This window comes from Galeopterus variegatus, unplaced genomic scaffold (genome assembly GCF_000696425.1).
Source record: "Galeopterus variegatus unplaced genomic scaffold, G_variegatus-3.0.2 Scaffold2649, whole genome shotgun sequence".
Taxonomy (NCBI): domain Eukaryota; kingdom Metazoa; phylum Chordata; class Mammalia; order Dermoptera; family Cynocephalidae; genus Galeopterus; species Galeopterus variegatus.
The window spans coordinates 138,923-163,549 of NW_007728760.1; the positions used below are offsets into that span (position 1 = coordinate 138,923).

Consider the following 24,627-nt stretch of genomic DNA (forward strand, 5'->3'; position numbering starts at 1 on the left):
AATCTACATTGGGGAAAAGACTGCCTCTTCAACAAGTGGTGCTGGGAAAACTGGATATCCAAATACAGAAGAATGAAACTAGATATGCATCTCTCACCATACAGTTAAGTCTTGACTTAAGTGTAAGACGTGAAATTGTAAAATTACTAAGGGAAAATATAGGTGAAACACTTCAGCCACTAGGTCTGGGCACAGACTGTATGAACATGAGCCTGAAAGCACAAGCAGTTAAAGGAAAAATAAACAAATGGGACTATATCAAACTAAACAGCTTCTGCACAGCAAAGGAAACAATCCACAGAGTGAAACAACAATCTACTGAGTGGGAGGAAAGTTTCACTAACTCTGCATCTGACAAGCCATTTATATCTGTAATATATAAGGAACTCAAGCAATTATACAAAAAAAAAAAAAAAAAAACAAATAACCCAATTAAAAAATGAGCAAAGAGCTGAACAGACATTTTTCAAAGGAAGACATACAGATGGCCAACAGGTACATGAAAAAATGCTCAACATCACTAGTCATCATGGAAATGCAAATTAAAACTACATTGGGATACCACCTCAACCCAGTTAGACTGGATATAATCAGTAAGATGGTGAATAACAAATGCGAACAAGGGTGTGGAGAGAAGGGAACACTCCTACACTGTTGGTGGGACTGTAAATTAGTACAGGCACTGTGGAAAACAGTATGGAGGTTTCTCAAACCACTATACACAGATCTTCCATACAATCCAGGAATCCCACTTCTGGGTATACATCCAGAGGAATGGAAATCATCATGCCAGAGGGATATCTGCACTCCCATGTTCATTGCAGCTCTGTTTACAATAGCCAAGACATGGAACCAATTTAAATGTCCATCAGTTGATGAATGGATAAGGAAACTGTGGTATAAATACACCATGGAATATTACTGTGCCATAAAAAAGAATGAAATACTCCCATTTGCAACAACATGGATGAGCTTGGAGAAACTTATGTTGAATGAAATAAGCAAAGCACAGAGGGATAAATACCACATGTACTTACTCATATGTGGGGGGTAAGAGAGAAAGAAGGAAGGAAATAAAGAGTGTTGGTCTTGCAGAGGGAGAGAACATTCCTTGGGCTACAAAGTGGAGTAGGTGGGAAAGCAGGAGGGAGAGAGAGGTTGGGGATAATTGGGTGGGGATACAGGGTACAAATGTAATTTGTGGTAATAGGTATGCTGCCAGTATGAATCTGGCCCTCACGTCATGGGCACAAGGGCTGACAGTCAGCTTTGTATCTCATGAATATTCATAATAAAAAGAAAGTTAAATATTTTAATGCAGTATTTTTTAAAAAACAAAATTAATACAAATGAACAAAATACTAAAATTTTATATAAAGACAGGATTGGTTGTCTTTTAATGAAGCAGTCTGCCCTCTTTTAAAGGATACTTCAAAAAGTTCATGGAAAGATTTTTCTGTCTTTTATTTCTATTTTTCCACGAACTTTCTGAAGTACCTTCGTATGTTCATGTGTGTGTGTAATAAGATTTAATGTGAGCTTCATGCTCTTCAATTTATTTTCTGAAACGTATCCTCTTACCAAATCTGTCATTTCCTTTGCCTTTATACTCAGCTTCTCTCATTTTTTTTTTTTACTTTGTTGAGATTTAAGACTTCTGTTTTGTTCAAAGATTTTCTATATAATTTCACAATTGGCACATCTTTCTTGTATACCACCTATTCCTCATTTTTTAAAAATATTTTTTGGGGAGTGGGGGAGTATGAGGATCTGAACTCTTGACCTTGGTGTTAAACACTGTGCTCTAACCAACTGAGCTAACCAGCCAGCCCTCCTCAGATTGTTGATAGTAGAAATGGCTCCCTTGTGTGCATGGAACAGAGTTCGCTAGAGAAACTAATAAATTATGAACTAAAGCTTTAATGAGAATATTGAACATGATACAAAACATTTTCAGGAATAGAGGCTAGAAATATAGTGATAATGACCGTGGATTAAAAGTTTAAAATCCTCTGGGCTACTTAACAACAGCAGATTCATCATCTACTTTACTTGGTTCTTCAGATAGTATACATGTTTCACTTTTTCCAAGAAGCTATTCTCAATAACTAGATTCCATTCTTAAGATTTCTGAATATTTAGCATCCAGTTAAATTTGTAGTCATTTTTTTTATGAATATCAAACATTGTCCTTTATGTCCTTTTTGTATTTATAATCACTGAAGCAGGGTATGCATTGTCTTGTTTTTTCCTTTTGCTTCTTTCCAGCACATCTATATCCTACTGTGGTCCTAACTGTGATGCCCAGCACATAGTGACTCAGGAAATGTTCAGTGTGTATCCATTAGCCAGTCAGAACCATGATTTCTTATCTTAATCTTAAAAGAGAAATTGTTTTGTAGGCGAAAGAGTGTTGTGGGGCTATCTTACATTGGTTTTTTTTGCTAAATAAACTGATAAGGAGATAAGAGATGGATGTTGTTAAAGGATGGAGAAAATAAACAATAAACCCCAGAAGTAGGATACACAGATTCTATTCAGCAAATAAGTTGTTAAATTGACCAGAGAGGATTCTCACCTCTCTAAGATGTTCACAGGAGAGGAAATTGATTTGATTCTATCTAGTGGAAGAATAGGTGGTAAATGTGATGCGATCTTGTCATATTTGAATTCATTTATTGGGGAAAAAACAAAAATATAAAAATACATTTATTTTATATACTCTTATGAAGAGTCAAAAAGTTGAAATTTTCACTAGATGTTTACAATTTGATGCTGAGAATTTCCTTGAGCTATCTCACGTAGATCTTCTATAATGTTTCTTTTTTCTTTTTTTTTGCTTTTCGTTGGAAGCTTTCCTGCCTATTACTGTCAAAGTCATGTGAGAGCCTAGAAGTTAATTTTAGATACTTGGGAAATGTTAACATTATTTTATCTTGTTTTGTTATAAATATATTGTTTATCAAATTTAATGAGATAAAACTGTTCATAAGGGGAATTTACTTTTGAATAATGGAGTAAGGAAAAAAAAGTAGTAAGTCTTTCCTAGAACTTATTTTTCCCCTTTTAAAAATTATGCTTTTGGTGGTGTTCCCATGAGGTAAGCTGACTCAAAGCATTTGATGAAAAACAGCAGCTCTGTATTTTTTAAATAGACATTAGTAGTTTATGTGTCAACTCATTTGTAGGAGTAGTGAATAAAACTTGGTTCTGGGTAACTATGTCCTTCTGCTCTCTTGTCTTGAGATGCTTCCGAAGAAAACGAGTAGAAAAATAAAAGAATAACAAGTCTTCCATTAGCACAGACTGGGTATGTTCGTGTTTTTGCTGTAGGGCATAACCCTTCAAAGAATATAATTAGCTTTGCTTTTCATTTTCTGCTTTTTCTCCACAGCCTCATGATTTTGATGAATGTCGATTTGATATTAGTGTAAATGATAGTGTTTGGTATCTTCGTGCTCAGGATCCAGATCATAGACAGCAGTGGATAGATGCCATTGAACAGCACAAGGTAAGATCTTTAAATGTTTAACTGTCCATGAGGGACTAGATATGAGTCTGATGATAACTCCTTTAAAAAAATCTTGCCATATAATATATTTTACTGAAATATTGAATGTTATTTGGGTGATAAAGATTAAAGCAATACAGGTGTAAATGTTTGAAATAATTCTATTTCAAAACAAAAATATGCCCTTTTTCATAAAACATATATTGATTTTTTAATATTTAGGATTTGCTTAATAATAAATATCTTTTTTATGATCTAGGTAAAAGGATTTTTTTTTTTTAATTTTGTCAATATACAATGTGGTTGATTATTATGGCCCATCACCAAAACCTCCCTCCCTCTTCCCTCTCCCCCTAGGTAAAAGGATTTTTGAAATAACATTGGATTGTAAAGCCATAATATTTAAAAGCTTGACTTTTAATTCTTGTAGTCATCTATAACCATTTGGGTAAATTCTTAATGCAAACATTTGCAAATCATTTAATCTTTATAAATATGAAGCTATCTAATGAAAATATCTATAGAAAGTCTTTCTGCTATTACTGTATATGTCAGATTCTTATAATTTAAAGCTATTCTTTGACTTCTGCTGTTAATAAATGGTAAGAAGACTAAAGAAATATATAAATAAATATGCATTAATAGTTATTTCAATAATACAGTAAAACAAAGAATAGAGAAAGTTCTAAACTCACCATTCCATTCTTTAGTGTGACATAAGAGAACCTTGTGCTTGTTCACATACTTGTCTGTGCTTGTTCATTTGGGTTTCACAGAGTTGTAGTTGAAACACCTGTTTTGGTTATTTTTAACAAGCACAAAACACACACACACAACAAGAAAAACCAGTCTGGCCTGGGATGCCACAGCACATTCTTCTTGATATTAATCATGTGTTAACTTTTCTTTCTTGGTTTATTGATTATGAGTTTTTCTCACCCTGAAGAAAACTGTGATGCCTTTCTTTTTCTCTGTTTTGGCTTTAGTACTATATTGTTTTAAAGCATAGACAATGTTTTAGTTTAAAAGAAGTCTTAGTTATCTTGGTATTATTAGTTCAGAAAAGTGTCTAAACATGGAAAAGTGAAAAACATTTTTCTATTATTTAAAAGAGAGATGAGATAGGATTCCAGAATCTCAATGCTTTAGAGCCAGGCAACCTGGATTCAAACACTGCAGCCTCTGCCATGTACGACGGGTGTGACCTTGGGCATGGTAATTAACCTCTACTTAGTATATTTTCTCAGCTGACAATCTGCTCAAAGTTGTAGTGAGGAATAAATTAGATAATATATGTAAAGTTACTTCCCAGAGTGGCAGATGTGTTTCCCCATTTATAGCATAATGCAAAAAGCGAGGGCTTTGGAGTCACAACTAAATTCAATAAATCATACCGTGGATGAAGAGTTCTACATTCAGTGAGAGTAGCTAAATCTGCATATAAAGAGGATGGCCCATTTCATGAATTTAATCAGAGCGAGCCCTCTCACTAGTAATTAAAGTTTTATTAAGTAGAACTAATTTCTATATTTTCAACCGAGAGGACCTTTAAAGGCTTAATCAGTTGATTTAGATTATAGGGCTAGTTATTTTCTGTTTTAATTAAGCATATTTTATTTTGCTCACTTTTCTCAGTAAAGTTCAACCAGAATTCTCTTGCATGGTTCCCATTTTGCATTATCTCCTTGAGTGAAGATGAATGCATGTAGCATATATTTCTTTCTCATATCATTGATTTGTTTGCATCTTTGAACAATGGATAGATAAAATCTTTGGGTGTCTCTTACAGCAGTGGGACTTAAGTTGAGATAATAGACTTTTTGTTACCGAGACCCCAAAGGTCTGTTTGCTTGACTCTCAGTAGCCAATAATTGAGATGAGTGTTGGTGTAAGGAAATATAGCCTTTAATCAGGAAACCAGTGGCCTGGGGAAATGGTGGAATTATGTCTCAAAGTCCATCCCGCCTCTCCCATGTTTGTCAAAGGGTTTTATAGGGGTCTTTGGTAGAAAGTTGACTCATGGTGACCAAGGGGGGATGTGCAGACATAATCATCAAGGAACTTCCCGGGTGGGAGTTGACCAGCATCGTACTTTATTCTTCATGGATTCAGTTCCTGTTATTCTCAAATAAGATCAGGTTAGTAAGCCATCTGGGTTAATAATTTTTCTCTATTATTTGTGTACAATGTGAGAGCAAGAGTCATTGTGTTCTGGCAGTTAGCTTCAGGCTATGTGGTTTGAGTTACAGAAGAGAACAAGTTTTTAAATTCAAAGGTTTGACAAAATGGAGTCACTTTTGTTCAGGCTGTTACATTTTAGTAATTTTAAGTTCTTAGAAAAAAAAGATTCAACTGCAGAGTTGCAAATACATTGTAACCAAGTCACGATAAATCCAGCATGTTGTACTTCACAGTTGGCCTGGACTCCCATCATTCCAGCTCATTCAGTTCCATTCACAGTTACTTCCTCTACACCACCTGAACAGGACACTTGGAACAATATACTTTCGTTTCTGTGTTCTGATGTCATTGGATAGTCCTTCATTGCCTTTTCTTGCTTTTGAGCTTTTGTTAGGGCTTCCCTGACAGGTTTTAGTAATTTTCAACATCTGGAAGAAGAGTTTGGGGGTTTCTGTTCCTTCCTTCCCAAGAGGTCCTTCCAGTCATTATAATAAGTTCTGTGTATTGATCCATTTCATTCATGCATGTATGCACACATTCTCTCTCTCTCTCTCTCTCTCTCTCTCTCTCTCTCTCTCTCTCTCTCTCTCTCCCTGCCCCTCCCTCTCCCTCTCTCCCTCTCTCTCCCTCGCGCGCGCACACACACACACACACACACACACACACAGGAGTTCTATCTTGCAGGAATTCTTCAACAGTAATAATGATGGGTGGTAGTGGTGGTAGCTAAAATTTCTGAGAAATAATGTATGCCAGATGTGGTGATAAACACTTTATCTCATTTTATCCTCAACATTAGTGTGAGATTAACATTATTGTCCTATTTTTTCAGATTAGGAAATGGAGGCACAGAGAGGTTAAGTAACTTGTCCAAGGTCAAATAGCTAGTTAGTGAAGGAACCAGAATTCAGACCGAGGCCTATCTGACCTGAGAACTGAGGCTTTTGGCCAGCAAATACTTCTGCCATCCTACAAGTGTGTGTTTATGTGGAATATATTTTGTTGATTTAAATCACAGACTTCTTGAATCGTGATATTCTCACATTTTCTTTATGTTCTTCATATCTGTAGTGGGTTTTTTGTTTGTTTTTTTTAGTGCTGCCAGCATCTAGTATATAGTGTTTATTTTAGATCATAAGCTCCTTAAAGACTCAGACATATTACAATTCAGCTTCTTTGTAGGAATCAGCAAAGCATTGGGCACATAAATTTTGCAATTGAAATAATTAGCAGTATTGTAAAACAGATTTTATGGGGGAAATTTGTGGGGTTTTTTTCCACATTTAATCTTCATGGATTTTGAAAGAATGATTACTGACAGAAATGCAGTAGGGTTCTGTATTCTCTGTCTAGCTGTGTTGTTTTGTCCTCCTCCTTGGTATTCATTCCAGAATAACTTGCTTACTGTAAGAAAAGTTTTAAAGAGATAATTCTATGATTTAAATTCTCTGAATATATTAAAAATTACATAGTATAGTGTGACATTAGTTAGTAGCCCCTGCAGAAGAAAGGTAGTCCGTATAAAAAGGTATTAAATTCAAAGAGTCTTTTTAAATTTAAAAGATAGGAAAGGGCATATGTATACTGGACCACTAATATTATTTTGAAATAGTGTGATGGCTTTATTATGTGGAGTCTTTTATATTTTGCTTTTCTCCTTATGATATGAGACAACACTAAATAAATTATTTTTAAAGATACAGTTTAGTTTTGTTTTATTTAAATCTCTTGGCCATCTCCTATATTGTCCTGAGGTAAGATGAAATGGTGTTGGTGAAAATTCTTTAAAAACCAAAAGCTATAGGAATGTAAAGTTAAGGTGCTTGTTTTTTATTTGGATTAAACTAACATTTTTCTGGTAAAGATAGGCCTCTGTGAGCATTTTCTGCACAATAAGTTTATCAAGGAAATGTGATAAACCATCTGTTAATGCTCTTATTTTTAAAAATCATAGGGTTATTCCTAGAATCTTCTACAACTATAGTACATGTGATTTTGACTAAACACAGTTTCTGTTTACAATGAAAGAAATATACCCCCCTACCCCATACCCCTCACTCCCCAAAAAAACTAACAGGAAGGCTTTCCTGGCACTAGCAGATTTAAGAATCATCTTGAAAATGTTAAGTTTCTTTGCTCTGATAGAGTTTGTGGTAATCATGACAGTCCTTTATTCTATAAGGGAATACTTTAGTAAATCCTAAAATTTTGGTGGTCATGAGCCACACAGACTTTCCCCACATTGTGGAAATTATCCAAGACATGAGGAGTCATTGGAAAATATACAATTAGGGAAGATGAATCCAAGTGGTAATTTTTACAGATGTTGGTTTTCTGTAGTGGTGATCTACAGACAGTTTTAATATTTGCGGATTTGTTCTTTTCCCTTTGTGAAGGCCTAATACATATGTGAAGCATCGTTGAATACCTTCAAAAGAAAAATTTATTCTCAACCTGAGAGCTTTAGGGATTGCTCTGAGGAAATTATGTGGAAAACAATTTTTGAAAGGAACTTTCATTTTCCTTGAAATGAGATGGGAGATGATAAAAATTTTTTACCAAAGGATTCCCATGGTTGAGCCACCTAAATGATGCCAGAGACTCACTTTAGAGATCTTTTAAAAATTGTGTTCCTATTTGTCATAATGAAATTTTTCCCTCATGCAGTCTCAATGTCAGCTTGATTTTGCTGCTTTTTTTCTTAATTTTAGGAGCATTTTCTGCTTATTTGATGCCTTAATTTATTTTGTCTTAAATTTGGCATTAGCTTGGGAAGCTACTTTAAAATAGCTAGATGGCAGAATTATCCTGTTACCACTTAACAGTTTTTAAGTATCAAGGTCATTAAAGTCATATTGTCTGTGTGACATTTTTATAATCAACTATAATAATAGAAAATTTTAACAGATACTAGGGATTCTTTCTATTTGCTTTATAAATTATCATATAAACTCAGCTTTGCATTTGAATCTGGTTTAACTGGCACTCGCTTAAGAATACAAATAGTACTTTTTAAACTATTATTTTTAGTGTATACTTTATATAAGAAGTTTCATGAGTGTATTAGAACCAGTTCTCCATTTACCTATTTGCATCATATGATGATGATGGAAGAAAAAAGAGAGAGTCAAATTTTACTTCGCTTTTACATTCAAGCATTTTAAATTTTGAGTTATTTTTAGTGTATACTTTATATAAGAAATTTCATGAGTGTATTAGAACCAGTTCTCCATTTACCTATTTGCATCATATGATGATGAAGGAAGAAAAAAGAGAGAGTCAAATTTTACTTCGCTTTTACATTCAAGCATTTTAAATTTTGAGGAAAGGGCAAATCTAGTTACTGCCAGTGAGTAGTCAGCGTTCTGCCATTTTTAAGTTGTAAAAAAGTCAGTACACAGAATCACAATTGACCTTTATTAATCAGCAAAGAAACTTTTTTTGTCTCCAGAGAACCAGTTGGTTCACTCATTAAGATCAGGAATTTCATTAATTCCTAACAGTGGGAGTTAATTGCTGAATTGCATGCAGTAAGTTGTATATGGTTAGTAAATGTTTTTTTTAAACACCTAGATGTGGATGGTATCATACTACCAGCACTATTGAGGTTGGTGAAATGGAGGAGGAAAATAATGTAGCAACCGTTTTTAGTTTTCTTAGTGTTCTGGAACAAAAATAATTCAACTGTCAAGGACTTATAAAGTAACTTTTTTTGGTCAGTTTTTGTTGGCTGCAATTTTTGAAAACTGGATTCACCTGAGCTGACATCTACAACTTGGACTTTAATCTGTTACCTGAAAAGATCAGTAATTGAAGAGTTTTCAGCTAAATTCATCTATATAGAAAGTTGTTTATCTTTCACCAAGATGGCAAAAGAGGATTTGGGAGGATTTTACATTGAAATGGTGAAGGAAGAAGATATTTGGGTAGCTAATTATATTAACTATATAGCCAGTTAAGGAGATAAAACTTGACCATGGTTTTATGTCAGAAAAACAGGGAGATTCTTAAAAATTACTATGAAAAGTTTAGACAGCTCAGTTAAGAAAAGTCCAGAAGACTTGAATTGGCATTTCAAAATAGAGGATATCTAAATGGGTAATAAACGTATGAAAAGATACTCTATGCCATTAGTCATCAGGGAAATGCAATTTTAAACTTCAGGGAAATACTGCTGTACACCTACCAGATGGCTTTAAAAAAAAAAAAGACAATATCAAGTGTTGATGAGTAGGTGAAGCAATAGGTAATCTTATACACTGCTGGTAGAAGCTGTAAATTGTGCAAACACTTAGGAAAACAATTTTGCAATATCTGCTAAAGCTGAACAAAGATATCAGATCAAATGAATATTGAAAATTTGAAGATCCCACAAGTATAGATGTCATAGGTTCATTTATTTTAGTTAAGCTCTAGGTTACTGGGAGGCCAACCTATGTTCCCTTGAGAAATGGGAAAATTGCCCAGGAACCAAGAAAGTTTAGAATGTCCTACCTGCAAAGAAAGCTGAAACTGTATACTTAACTCCTGAGTGCTCTTAGTGTTAACAAAACTGTTACTCTCCAGTCACCTGCTCCTAGCTACAATTCATGTAGCTTAATTTCATCCTATTATTTCTTCTCTCTATTTTATAGTTCCTAACTTTTGGTCTCCTACCCTATTCTTAGTTTCTGTTTTCTTGCTTTCTCATGACCTTTTTTCTATCTATTGGCTTTTTTTCAGCTTCAGTTTTTTCTGCTAACTGCCCTAATACCTTGGCATTTCCCAAAGTAAGAAAGGAATCTGATTGCCTTTTCACAACAGGCTGCTGTGAATTGTTCACTCTCAGCCCAGTTCTAATTAATTTTATAATTATTTGTGTTTAAAGGAAGGTGTAGGATTGGCATTTGTATAAGTTTAATGTCTTGAAAATGTATTTTATAATGTATAGTTTACCAGATTTGCAAGTTTTTATGATGCTTATCACATACAACTAACAGGTTAGGTGATAATTCCTAGATTTTTAATTATTTCTCTATCTTTTGTTAGTGTGCAGTTTGCATGCAAAATGTTTCCTTTTTTTTTCCAAAATATTTTAACATTTACTTGTACATATTTGTGGGGTACAGTGTGTTGTTTCAGAACATGCATGTACTGCACAATGATTCACTTGCACCATTGACATATAGGAAGACAGCATAGTTCTGTACTCATTAGTCCACCACTCCCCTCCCCACCATTCATTGTACTCACTACTTCTGTAAGGACTACTTTTTTTTTTTTTAGATTTCGTGTAGGAGTGATATCATGCGATGCGGTGTTTGTCTTTTTGTGCCTGACTTCTCTTAACATGATGGTTTCCATTTCCATCCATGTTGCTGCAAATAATAGGATATCTTTTTTTTTTTAATAGTTGAGTAGTATTCCATTGTGTATATATATACACCACAGTTTTTTAATGTATTTATCTGTTGATGGACATACAGGTTGACTTCATCTCTTGGCTATTGTAAATAATGTTATGATGATCGTGGGAGTGAGTACAGTTGTCTTTTTGATATATTGATTTCATTTCCTTTGGGTGTATACTCAGTAGCGAGATAGCTGGGTTGCAAGGCAGATCTATTTTTAGTTCTCTGAGGAATCTCCATACTGTTTTCCACAATGGCTGTACCAGTTTACACTCCCACCAGCAGTTGAGGAGAGTTCTTTTTTCTTTCCATCCTCGCCAGCATTTGCTATTTTTTGTCTTGATAACAGCCATTCTAACTGGAGTGAGATGACATCTCTTGGTAGTTTTAATTTGCATTTCCCTGATGATTAGTGATGTTGAACATTTTTTCATGCGCCTGTTTGTATGTCTCCTTTTGAGAAATGTCTGTTCAAGTCCTTTGCCCAATTTTTAATTGGATTATTTGTTTTGTTGTTGTTGAGTCATTTAAATTCCTTATATATTCTGGATATTAGCCCCTTGTCTGATGTGTAGTTGGCAAACACTTTCTCCCATTCTGTAAGTTGTCTTTTCACTTTGTTGACAGTATCCCTTGCTGTGCAGAAGCTTTTTAGTCTAATGTAGTCCATTTATGTATTTTTGCTTTAGTTGCTTGTGCCTTTGTAGTCTCGCACAATAAAGCGCTGCCCACTCCTATTTCATGTAGTGTTTCCCACTCCTATTTCATGTAGTGTTTCCCCTATGTTTTCTTATAGTAGTTTCAAAGTTTGGGGTCTTAAATTTAGGTCTTTGATCCATTTTAAGTTGATTTTTTTGTGTGGTGAGAGATAGGGCTCTAGTTTCAATCTTTTGCAAGTGAATGTCCAGTTTTCCCAGCTCAATTTGTTGAAGAGGCTGTCTTTTCCCCATTGCATGTTTTTGGCACTTTTGTCAAAAATCAGTTGGCTATAAATGTGTGGGTTTATTTCAGGGCTCTCTATTCAATACCTTTGGTCAATTTGTCTTTTTTTCTGCTAGTATTATACTGTTTTGGTTACTATACTTTTATAGTATATTTTGAAGTCAGGGAGTATGATGCCGCCAACTTTCTTTTTGTTCAATATTGCTTTAGCAATATGGGGTCTTTTGTGGTTCTATACAAATTTTAAGATTGTTTTTTCCATTTCTGTGAAGAATGTCATTAGTAAGTATTTTGATTAGGTTTTGTTGAATGTGTAAATTGTTTAGGTAATATAGACATTTTGATGATGTTAATTTTTCTAACCCATGAGCGTGTGATATCTTTTCATTTATTTGTGTCCTCTTCCGTTTTTTCACCAGTATTTTATAGTTTTTATTGTAGAGGTCTTTCACCTCCTTGGTTGAATTTACTCCAAGGCATTTTATTTTTTGGTAGCTATTGTGAATGGGATTACTTTCTTGATTTCTTCTTCAACTAGTGCACTATTGGTGCATAGGAAGGCTATTGATTTTCACCTGTTGATTTTGTATCCTGCAGTACATTACAAAATACACTATGCTGAATTCATTTATTAGTTCTAATAATTTTTTAGTGGAGTCTTTAAGGTTTTCTATGTATAGGATCATGTCATCTGACATAGGGATAGTTTAACTTCCTCCTTTCCTATTTGAATGCCTTTTATTGCCTTCTCTTGCCTTATTGTGCGGGCTAGAACTTCTAGTACTATGTTGAATAAGAGTGGGGAAAGTGGGAATCCTGTCTTATTCCAGAGCTTAGAGGAAAATCCTCCAATTCTTGTCCATTCAGTATAATATAGCTGTGCGTTACTCATATATGGCCTTTATTATGTTAAGGGACATTCTTTTTATACCTAATTTGTTGAGTGTTTTTATCAGGGTGTTGGATTTTATCAAATGCTTTTTCTGTGTCTGTTGAAATGATCATATGGTTTCTTTCCTTCATTCTGTTGATGTGACGCATCATGTTTATAAATTTGTGTATGTTGAACTGTCCTTGCGTCCCTGGGATGAACCCCACTTGACCATGGTGTATGGTCTTTTTAATGTTTTGTTGGATTCTGTTTGCTAGTATTTGTGGAGGATCTTCACATCCATGTTCAGTAGGGATAGTGGTCTGTAGTTTTCTTTTTTAGATGTGTCAAAGTCCCATTACTTGTTAATGGTCTCTTTATGTTTTCTAATTAATGGTCTTTTTAGATTTTCTAGTTTGTCATGATTCAGTTTTGGTAAGTTGTATGTGTCCAGGAATTTATCCATTTCTTCTAGGTTTTTTCATTTGTTTGCATATAGTTGTTCATAGTAGTCTTTTATGATCCTTTGTATTTCTGTAGTATCAGTTGTAATGTTTTCTTTTTCATTTCTGATTTTATTTATTTGAGTCTCCTCTCTTTTTGTCTTTGTTAGTCTAGCTTAAAGGTTTATCAATTTGTTTATCTTTTTAAAAAACCTGTTTCATCAATCTTTTGTATTTTTTTTAAATCACTAATTATTTCTGCTCTAATCTTTGCTATTTTTCTCCTTCTACTGATTTGGGGCTTCGTTCTTGTTTATCCTGCTCCTTGAGGTATAACAGAAGGTTGTTTATTTTGAATCTTTCATATTTTTGATGTAGGCATTTATTGCTATAAACATCCCTCTTAGAATTGCTTTCTTTATATCCCATAGGTTATGGTATGTGGTGCTTTCATTTTCATTTGTCTCTAGGAATTTTTTAATTTCCTTCTTCATTTGTTCATTGGCCTATTCGTTATTTAGGAGTATATTGTTTAATTTCTGTGTAGTTGTAAATAGGTTACTCGCAGGAAGGAGCAATACTGGGAATTATATATTCCACAATCTTGATGATGTAACTCTGCCATAATATATTTCTTTAGACAAGAAAGAGATAAAGAAAAAAGGCCAGTAATCTAGAGTTGAATAACTTTCATTTTGTTGTTATAGAAGAGATTAAAGAAAATGAGATACGCTGCAAAATTATTTTTGTACGGTGCCTTATTGTATTATAATTTTCATTTAATCATGAAGAAAGATTTCTGACAGTCACTGGGACAGATGGGATTCTGCTTTTTTCTATTTTTGTGGAAAAGTAACGGTGGGCAGCATGGCTTATGCATATTGACAGCAGTGGAAACTTTTCTAATTTTACTTGTTGAATATATTGGATGGACATTAGCTGAGAAAAAAATGTTTCTTAAAAAGTAAAAACACAAAACTCCTCTTTTTCATTAAATATGGTTTTTTAGCTAGTAGCCTAAAAAATATTTTGTGTATGTTGTCTTTATTGCCTTGTAAATAGTCTCAACTTTTTTTGATATTGAGGGATGAAAGGCAGCGTTGGGGTAGAAATAAAAATAGGTAGCAAAGAATAGGTAGAATGTCCTACAGTTTAAAATATCCTAGCTGAAAATAATTTTATCATTTTTCAGTCCCATAGAAAGTCCTTGTAGGTTGCTTTGCCTCACATGGGGTAACAGAGATACAAAAAGGATTACTCAAAGCCCATTTCCTCTGAGCAGTGAGACACCCCAAAGGGGTTAATTTCCAGGAACCCAAGAGAGACTCATTCCTCCACAGGAAATTAACCATGAACTGGGTTTCTGTCTCAATATTTATTCTCCAAGCCAGAAAGTTACAGAAAAGGAACATAGGTGGAGTTATGGCTAAGTATAGTTTAATAATAGAAGCTGGTAACATCAGTGAAATAACAAAGTGACATTCCACAATGCAGTTTGCAAAAGGTTAGGTCGATCCACCAACAAAAGCTTGTTCTTAGCAAACATTTTCTTTCCCTACAGCAGTTTGTCCAGTATTTTTACATATCAGTGGGTAGGTTAACCAAGGACATCTGTCCTTGAGTCAGCAACTTTGCTGTGTTACAGAGACCTTAGCCTGAGGAAAGTTTCCTGTCTTTTGCAAGGTTAACATTTCTATATGTAATTTTAAAAAGTTAGGCTAAACCTGAACCTACAGGGCTTTGGAGACTAGGCCCTGTGAAATACATTTGCTTTATAAATGTTAGTATACTCCACACATGTAATTGACAGACAAGATGAGGTCTATGATAGGAATGTTTATATCACTGGTCAGTTTGTAGCCCCTTATTTTTATCGGTAGTTACCCCTCTGATCTGTTGAGGGATAGAAGGAATAATTAGGTACTTTATTTATATATTTATGTGTGTGTGTATGTATGTATGTATGTATGTATGTATGTATGTATGTATGTATGTATTTAATTATTTTGGTTTTGGCAACTGGCTGGTAAGGGGATATGAACCCTTGACCTTGATTTTATAAGCATCACTGCTCTAACCAAGTGAGCTCACTGGCCAGTAATTAGGTACTTTAATGTGTTATCATTTAATTTTCACAAAAGCCTTTCAGTGTAGGTGTTATCCCCATTTTACATACAAGTGAAATTGAATGGATTATGAGAATATTGATCAGTGGTGGGTAACATTGTTATTCCAAGAACAACAACCTAAAATGTTTGTAATATCCCCCTTTTCTAGTTCATTTCAGCTTATTTTCATGGCTACATAGTTGAAAAGTAAAAAATAATCAATCCCCTTTAAAAAAAAAAACTTCCTCATAGAGTTAAATCTAAGAATTCTTATCAAATCTTTTTAAAATTATCCCTGCAGTTTTATTACAAAAATTTTATTTGCTCCCCCACCCTGTTTTTTTTTTTTTAAAGTAAATTTGCCTGTTATAAGGGAAAAAATATATAAAAACTACCTTCAATTTTATAACCAGAAAATTATTCTTCATTTTGGTATATTTTCTTCTTTTCCGTGTATATTTTCTCCCAAAAACATTATGATAGGGAAAGTATTTTGGGAAGATGGTAGAGTAGGAAGCACTAGGAATCTGCCTTCCCACCTAGACAACAATTGCACTGACAGAATCTGTCTCTAGTAACTATTTTGAAATGCTGGAGTCTACCAAAGACTTGCAACTTCCAGAGGAAGGGTTGGATGGTAAATTACTGTTAATTTTAGTCAACTCTTACCATAGTAGCAGCCACCCATCCCCCACCCCCAGCCCCAGAGCAGGCAGCTGTGCATGTGTTCCTACATGCACATGGCTTGTAGGGTGAGCACAAAGGGCCCTCCAAATACTGGAGCACTCCAAATACTGGAGATGTGTGCTCTGATTGCTACTTCTGATCATAGAGGTACAGACAAAAAGGCTGGCAAGCATTGTAACAACAATGCAAACCCTTGCTCTCCAACTGAAGTGATTTCCTGCAGATTTAAACGACCAGCCCCCTTTTCTCACCCCCTCATTTTTCTTGTTTTCCCCTTTTGGCAGCCAGACATTAAAGACTAGGACATTCAGAAACAGCTACATATACATGAAGAATTAGAAAGTGACTGTGCATGCCCAAGGAAAGGCACAGGCTCAGAAAAGACCTGAGAAGACCTTATCTTCACCCCTCAGGCTGATCTTTGGTACAGAGACAGCCTACCACAATTTAAAAAACCAAAAAATCAAACAAAAAAAACAGTAACAAAAACCAGCAAGTCCCAAGGAAAAGGGAGAATCTGGTTTCCAGAGTTATCACATTATTAGATTCAGATGTCCAGTTTTCAACAAAAAAATCATAAGACATGCAAAGAAACAGGAATGTATGGCCTTTTCAAAGGAAAAAGTAAGTCAACAGTATCTGTCACTGAAAAAGACCTGATAGCTGATCTACTAGACAAAGGCTTTAAAGCAACTGCCTTAGCCATGCTCAAAGAACTAAAGGAAGATGTGGAGAAAGTCAAGAAAACAATCTAAGAACAAAATAGAAATATCAATAAAGATATAGAAAAACCTGTAAAGAAAAACCTGAAAAGAAACCAAGTAGAAAACTTGAGCTAAAAAGTACACTGACTAAAGTGAAAAATTCACTTGAAGGATTCGGAGGCAGATTTGAACAAACAGAAGAATTAGTCCTCTAAAATAGAGGACAATGGGAGATAAACTGAGTCTGAGGAATAGAAAGAAAAAAGATTGAAGAAAAGTGAACAGAGCCTAAGGGATCTATGGGACACCATCAAGCAGACTGACATACACTTTATGAGTGTACCAGAAGGAGAAGAGGAGAAAGGGGGTAGAGAGAATATTCAAAGAAACAATAGCTGAAAACTCCCCAGATTTGATGAATGACATGAATATAAACATTCAAGAAGTACAGTGGACTCTAATATGACCTCAAAGAGACTCATTCCACAACACATTATAATCAAACTTTCAAAAGACAAAAAGAATTCTGGGCCAGCCCCGTGGCTCACTTGGGAGAGTGCGGTGCTGATAGCGCCGAGGCCACGGGTTCGGATCCTATATAGGGATGGCCGGTGCACTCACTGGCTGAGTGTGGTGCGGATGACACCAAGCCAAGGGTTACGATCCCCTTACCGGTCAAAAAAAAAAAAAAAAGACAAAAAGAATTCTAAAAGCATTCAGAGAGGGAAGTGACTCATCACATAGAAGAGGTCCTTAATAAGATGATATATCAGCAAACTTCTCATAAGAAACTTTGGAAGCCAGAATTCAGTGGGCTGATGTATTCAAGGTGCTAAAAGGAAAAAAACTGTCCACCAACAATCCTTTATCTGTCAAACTGTCCTTCAAAAGTGTGGGAGAAATTAGGACATCCCAGATAAACAGAAGCTGAGGGAGTTTGTTACCACTAGACCTATACTGCTAGAAATTCTTAAAAGAGTCCTGCAAGGCGAAGTGTAAGCTAGATAGTAATTTGAAACAATGTGAAGAAATAAAGATCTTAGTAAAGGTAAATACGTGGGCTATTATGAAAGCTAGTATTATTGTAACAACAATTTGTGATTCCACTTTGTGTTTTCTACATGATTTAAGAGACTAAGATATTTTTTTAAATACAAGTATTAGTCTAAAAGCTAGTCATATTGTAAGTTTGGTTTGTAACTCCACATTTTGTTTTCTATATAATATGAGACTAATGCATTTAAAAGAATTATAAGTTTATGTTTAGAAACACAGTGTATAAAAATTTGGTGACATCAACAACTGAAAGGAGTGGGAATGGAGCTGTAAAGGAACAAAGTTTTTGTATATTATTGACATTAAGCTGGTATAAATTCTAATTAGAGTGTCATAACTTTAGGATATTAAATGTAATCCCCGTGGTAACCACAAAGAAAATAGCTGTAGAAAATACACAAAAGGAAATAGGAAAGAAATTCAAACATTTTGCTACAAAAAATGGAGTAGACATAGAAGACAGTAATGCAGGAAATGAGGGGCAAAAAAATCTATCAAGCATATAGAAAACAAATAGCAAAATGACAGAGGTAAGTTCCTTCCTTATCAGTAATTACCTTAAATGAGTCAAACTCTCCAATCAAAAGATAGAGATTGACAGAATAGATAAAAATACATGATCCAGTTATAAGCTGTCTACAAGGCTTTCAGTTTAGATCCAAAGACACAAAGAGATTGAAAGTGTGGCCAAAAATATCCATGCAAGTAGTAACCAAAAGAAAGCAGGGATGGCTATACTAATATTAGAGAAAATAGATTTTAAATCAGAAAAGATTACAAGATACAAAGGAGGATATTATATATTAATACAGGGTTCACTATAGCAAGAAGATATAACAGTTACAAGCGTTTAGAGACCCAATGACAGACTATCAAAATATCTGAAGCAAAAACTGACAAAATTGAAAGGAGAATAGACAGGTCTATAATAATAATTGGAGACTTTAATATCCCCTTCCAATAATGAATAGGACAAGCAGACAAAATTAAGAAATAGAGGACTTAACACAATAACAGACATATACTGAAAATCTAACAGACATGCACTGAGCACTTTATCCAACAATAGCATACACATTCTTCTCAAGTACACTTGGGACATTTTGTAAGATAGATCATATGTTAGGACACAAATTAAGTCTCAATAGACTTAAAAAGATGTATATCATATCTTCTCTGACCACAATCAGATGACATTAGAAATCACTAATAGAAGTAAAACTGAAAATTTTACAGAATCATGGAAATTAAACATCGCATTCTTAAACAATCAGTGGGTTAAAGAAGAAATCACAAAAGAAATTAGAAAATGCATAAAGACTAATGGAAGTGAAGGCACAACATACCAAAACTTTAGGGCATGCAGCAAAAGCAGTGCTAAGGGGTAAACTTATAGCTATAAACACTTACATAAACAAACAAGAAAGATCTCAGATCAATATCCTAACTCTAAAATTTAAGGAACTAGAAAAAGAAGTACAACCTAAACCTAAAGCTAACAGGTGGAAGGAAATAATAAAGATGAGAGTTGAGATCAATGAAACAGAGAATAGAAAAACAGTGGAGAAAATTATTGAATCTAAAAGTTGGTTCTTTAGAAAGATCAACAAAATTAACAAACCTCCAACAAATGGAATAAGAAAAAAAGAGTACTCAAATTGCTAGCATCAGAAATGAAAGTGGGGACACTACTACTTATTGTACAAAAATAAAAAGGATTATAAGAGAGGACTGTGAAAAATTATACACTAACAAATTGGGTAGCCTAGATAAAATGGTCAAATTCCTAGAAACACAGAACTTACCAAGACTAAATCAGAAGGAAATAGAAAATCTGAATAGACCTGTAACTAGTAAGGAGACTGAATCAATAATTAAAAATCTCCCAATAAAGAAAAGCCCTGGACCTAATGGGTACTTCCTGACTCATTCTGTGAGGCCAATATTACCTGATACCAAAGCCAGGCAAAGACACCATGAGGAAACTACAGATTGGTGTCTCTTATGAACATAGATGCAGAAATCCTCAACAACTACTAGCAAACCAAATTCAGCAGCATATTAAAAGGATTATACACCATGACCAAGTGGGATTTTTTTTATGGAATGCAGTTATGATTCAACATGCAAAAATCAATCAATGTAATATTAACATTCATTAACGGAATGAAAGGAAAGCAACATAATTTCAGTTGATGCAGAAAAAGCTTTTGATAAAATCCAATACCCTGTCATGATGAAAACACTCAGCAAACTAAGAATAGAAGGAAACTGCCTTACCATAATAAAGGCCTTACATGAAAAACCTACAATGAACATCATACTCAGTGGTGAGAGACTGAAAGGTTTTTCTCTGAGATCAGGAACAGGCAAGGATGCCTCTTTCACCATTTCTATTCAACATGGTACTGTAAGTTCTAATTGCCAAAGCAATTAGACAAGAAAAATAAAAGGTATCCAAATTAGAAATGAAGGAATAAAATGATCTCTATTTGCAGATAATGTTTTATAGATAGAAAACCCTAAAGATTGCACACACATAACTGTTAGAATTGGTAAGTGAATTCAACAAAGTAGCAGGATACAAAGTCAAAACAAAAAAATCAGTTGCAGTTTTATATGATAGTGACAAACAATCCAAAAAGGAAATTACAAAAACAATTCCATTTACAATAGCATCAAAAACAATAAAATGCTTAGGAATTAACCTAACCAAAGAAGTGAAAGACTTGTACAATGAAATTTGCAAAACATTACTGAAAGAAGTTAAAGAAGACACAAATAGAAGGAAACACAGACTTGGTATTGTTAAAATGTCTGTGCTACTCAAAGTGATTTACATATTCAGTGCAATGCTTATCAAATTCCCAGTGACTTTCTTTTTTGTCAGAAATAGAAAAAGCCATTCTAAAATTCATATGGAATTTCAAGGGACCCCCTAATAGCCAAAACAATCTTGAAAAGGGAGAACAAAGCTGAAAGACTTACACTTTCTGATTTCAGAACTTACTTCCAAGCTATGGTAATCAAAACACTATGGTACTGTTGTAAAGACAGACATATAGACCAATGAAATGGAGTAGAGACCCAGAAATAAACCCTCACATCCATGGTGAAATGATTTGGGGCAAGGGTGCCAAGACCATACAATGGGGAAAGGACAATGTTTTCAACAAATGGTGTTACAAAAACTGGATATCTCCATGCAAAAGAATTAAGTTGGACACTTACCTCACACCTTATACAAAAGTTAACTGAAAATGGACCAAAAACCTTATGTAAGACCTAAAACAATACAACTTTTAGAAGAAAACACAGGGCCAAAGTTTCACAACATTGGATTTGGAGTTGATTTCTTGGATGCAACACCAAAACCTCAAGCAACAAAAGAGAAAAATAGACAAATTGGACTTTATGTAAATTAGAAATTTTTCTGCATCAAAGGGTACTATCAACAGAGTACAAAGGCAAATCCTGGACTGGGAAAAATATTAGCAAATTGTATATCTGATAAGGGATTCATATCCAGAATGTATAGAGAATTCCTAAAATTTAAAAAAAAAACCAACTCCAATTTAAAAATTGGCAAAGGACTTGAATAAAGATTTCTTCAAAGAAGATATACAAAAGGCTAATAAGCACAAGAAAAGATGTTTAACATCACTAATCTTCAGGGAATTACAAATCAATACCATAATGAGTTATTGCCTCACACTGAGGAAGATTGCTACTATCAACAAAACAAAATACCAGGTGTCAGCAAGGCTATGGAGACATTGGAACTCTTGGCACTATTGATGAGAACATAAAACAGTACACCTAATGTGAAAAATAGTACGGTGGTTCCTCAAAAAATTAAAACTAGAATTGCCATATGACCCAGCAATTCAACTTCTAGGTTAATACCCAAAAGAATTGAAAGAGAGGGGTCTTGAAGAGTTATTTGAACACTCACGTTTATAGCAGCATTATTCACAATGGAAAAAATATAGAAGCAATCCAAGCATACATCGATACATGAAGGAATAAGTAAAATATGGTATATCCATACAATGAGACATTACTCAGTCTTACAAAAGAAGAAAATTCTGCAATATACTACAATGTAGATGAACCTTGAACACATTATGCTAAGTGAAATAAGCCAGTCACAAAAAGACAAATGCTATATGATTTCAATTATGTTAGGTTCATAGAGTAGTCAAATTCATAGAGACAGAAAACAGAAAGGTAGTTGCCAGGGACTGGGGGAAGAGAGAAATGGAGAGTTATTTGATGGGTGTATAGTTTCAATTTTGCAAGGTAAAAAAGTTCTGAGATTGGTTGCACAACAGTATGGATATACTTAACATTACTAAACTGTACACTTAGAAATGGTTAAAGTGGGGCCGGCCTGGTGGCGCACTGCTACAGTGCACCGCTTGAGAGCGCGGCGGCGCTCCCGCCAAGGGTTCCGATCCCACATACAGACCAGCCGCTCACTGGCTGAGCGAGGTGCGGGCGCAGCACCGAGGGTTGCGATCCCGTTGCCGGTCCCGGTCCGGTGCGGGCGCAACACTGAGGGTTGCGATCCGTTGCCGGTCACGAAAAAAGACAAAAAGGAAAAAAAAAAAAAAGAAATGGTTAAAGTGGTTTCACTATTTCAAAACAGGTACTATCTCCTTACAGCAAATACATGTTAACAAAAGACTCCATTAAAGTAATGCTGATGCAATGTATTTTAAATAATGGATAGTAAATGAATATAGAGGCTGATATTTAGTGTAATTATATTTCTGTCTCCAACAAGACCTTATAAACAATAAATAGACTTGATCCTAGGAGAAATAGGGAACCCAAACAGTATTTAAAATAAGAAGTGAAAGAGGTAGATTGTTTGTAAAGAAGTACTCTAATTGCAGTAGGGAGAAAGGATTTCAAGGAGGATAAAACAGAAAGCAATTAGAAAACTGGTGGAATAATCCAAATGAAACCTCAGTGACCAGAGCTAGAGAACTGGGAAAACAAAGAAACAGATTTGAGAGAAGTAGAAGCAAAGTTTTTGGATATTGAGGCAGCATAGCATAATAATTAATATCGTAGGCATTTGAAAGTGGAATTGAATCCCAGGTCCCTTAGTTACCAATTGTGGAACTCTGAAGACATTACATAAAATCACCTATAAAGGGGATATAATGATAGTACCCATCTCACATAGGCTATTAAAAGTATTAAATGAAATAATATACTTAGAGCAGTTAGCATCATGCCTGACACAAAGTACTCAAAGTATTAGCCTTTACTGTTGTTTTGTTGTTGTTGTTATAATTTATTATCCAAGGTGGCTCTCTGGAATTAATATATAAAGTGTCCATTTTAAATTATTCACTATTTCATTAGTCCTCCTCTCATAGCAAAACAAAAAAGATTTCCCTTATTTCTTAGTAATTTGTTTATGATGCTAGGGTAGAAAATTTTTATGAGACTTCCCTTATACAGCCTCATTCAATTTATCTAGTTGTTTCTTACTTCCATTTTAATGTCACTAAGAAAAAGACAATTAGATCTCTAGACTCTCTCAAAGGTAGGATAAAAAAAGACAATTTCAGTGTCAAAGTAGGTTTATTTAGAGTCACTTTTTGTGTCATAGATCTGGTTCTTAAACAGCTTTTGGTATAAAGGAAGTACTTGGTAGCTTTCTGACAAGCCTACTTTAATAAAAATCTCTTCTCCCCATAGATGTAGGGATATATTATAGAAGCAAAAGTTCTAAATTACAAGTGCAAGAAAGGAATGTCTGAAATCATGGAGGGAGTGCAGACAGCTGTTCTGGCTCTCTACTTCTATAGAACCATATTTGGGCAGTTTTTAGTACTTTGGATGGTGATAGGCAATGTCTTATTGTCTTCTGCCCCCCTTAGTATTCTTTTAACACTTAGCTTTCTGGCCCTGACTTAGGGGGGGGTCTTTGCTTCAGACACTGGAACTCTAGGGTGTGTGATAAGGCCTGGTTAACCCTTCCAGCCTTATCTCAGTACAACACTTTGCCTATTTGGATATTTCTATAAAGGAAAAGTTATCTCATGATCTAGTTTAGTAGAAGGTAATGCAAAAATGAATAACCAAGTCCCATAAATAACCTTCAAATGAGATTTTATATTTGGTATTGGTTTTTAAATTACGATACAGGAATTACTAGGATTTGAAAAAAAATTCTGTCTAGGTAGTTCGTGGGCTAATTTTAGCAATATTCTGACTTCCACATGATTTGAGAAAAGTATCCTGAGGTTATGCAAATATTCTACTTGGTGAAGTTAATTGTATTACCCCTGGATTTTAGACAGAATATGATTTTTACAATTCTCTTTAATACCATTTTTAAAAATATGTTTAAAATTGGCGGGGGGGGGGGGTCAGCTTTGATTCGCTCTTTAATGCATGATTATTTAGAAAAGTATTTTTAAATTGCAATTATTTAGTGGCAGGCGGGGGGGGGGGGGGGGGGCTGGCCAGTTAGCTCAGTTAATTAGAGTGCAGCCTTGTAAACACCAAGGTCATGGGTTCAGATCTCCATACCCACCAGGCCAAAAAAAAATATTTTTTTTGATTCGTAAGTGCTTCAATTCCTGGAAATCTCTTTTCGTCTGAAAAATTTGCTTTTCTCGATAAATTATACATTATGTTATCTCTCTCCTATTGGTTCAGCAAGGGATTGTCTTACATTTGTTCTCCACTGTATACAAGGGTACTTCAAA

At 34.6% G+C, this 24,627-nt stretch overlaps 1 protein-coding gene across 2 annotated transcripts in view; it reads left to right on the plus strand.

The window, feature by feature from the left end:
* Positions 1-24,627, plus strand: part of COL4A3BP (collagen, type IV, alpha 3 (Goodpasture antigen) binding protein) — a 144,489-nt gene that overhangs the window by 54,906 nt on the left and 64,956 nt on the right. For both annotated transcript variants that reach the window (XM_008582502.1, XM_008582503.1), the window contains exon 3: positions 3,395-3,511. In XM_008582502.1, coding sequence (XP_008580724.1) covers positions 3,395-3,511 — 117 coding nt within the window. The remainder of the gene's footprint in view (positions 1-3,394; positions 3,512-24,627) is intronic.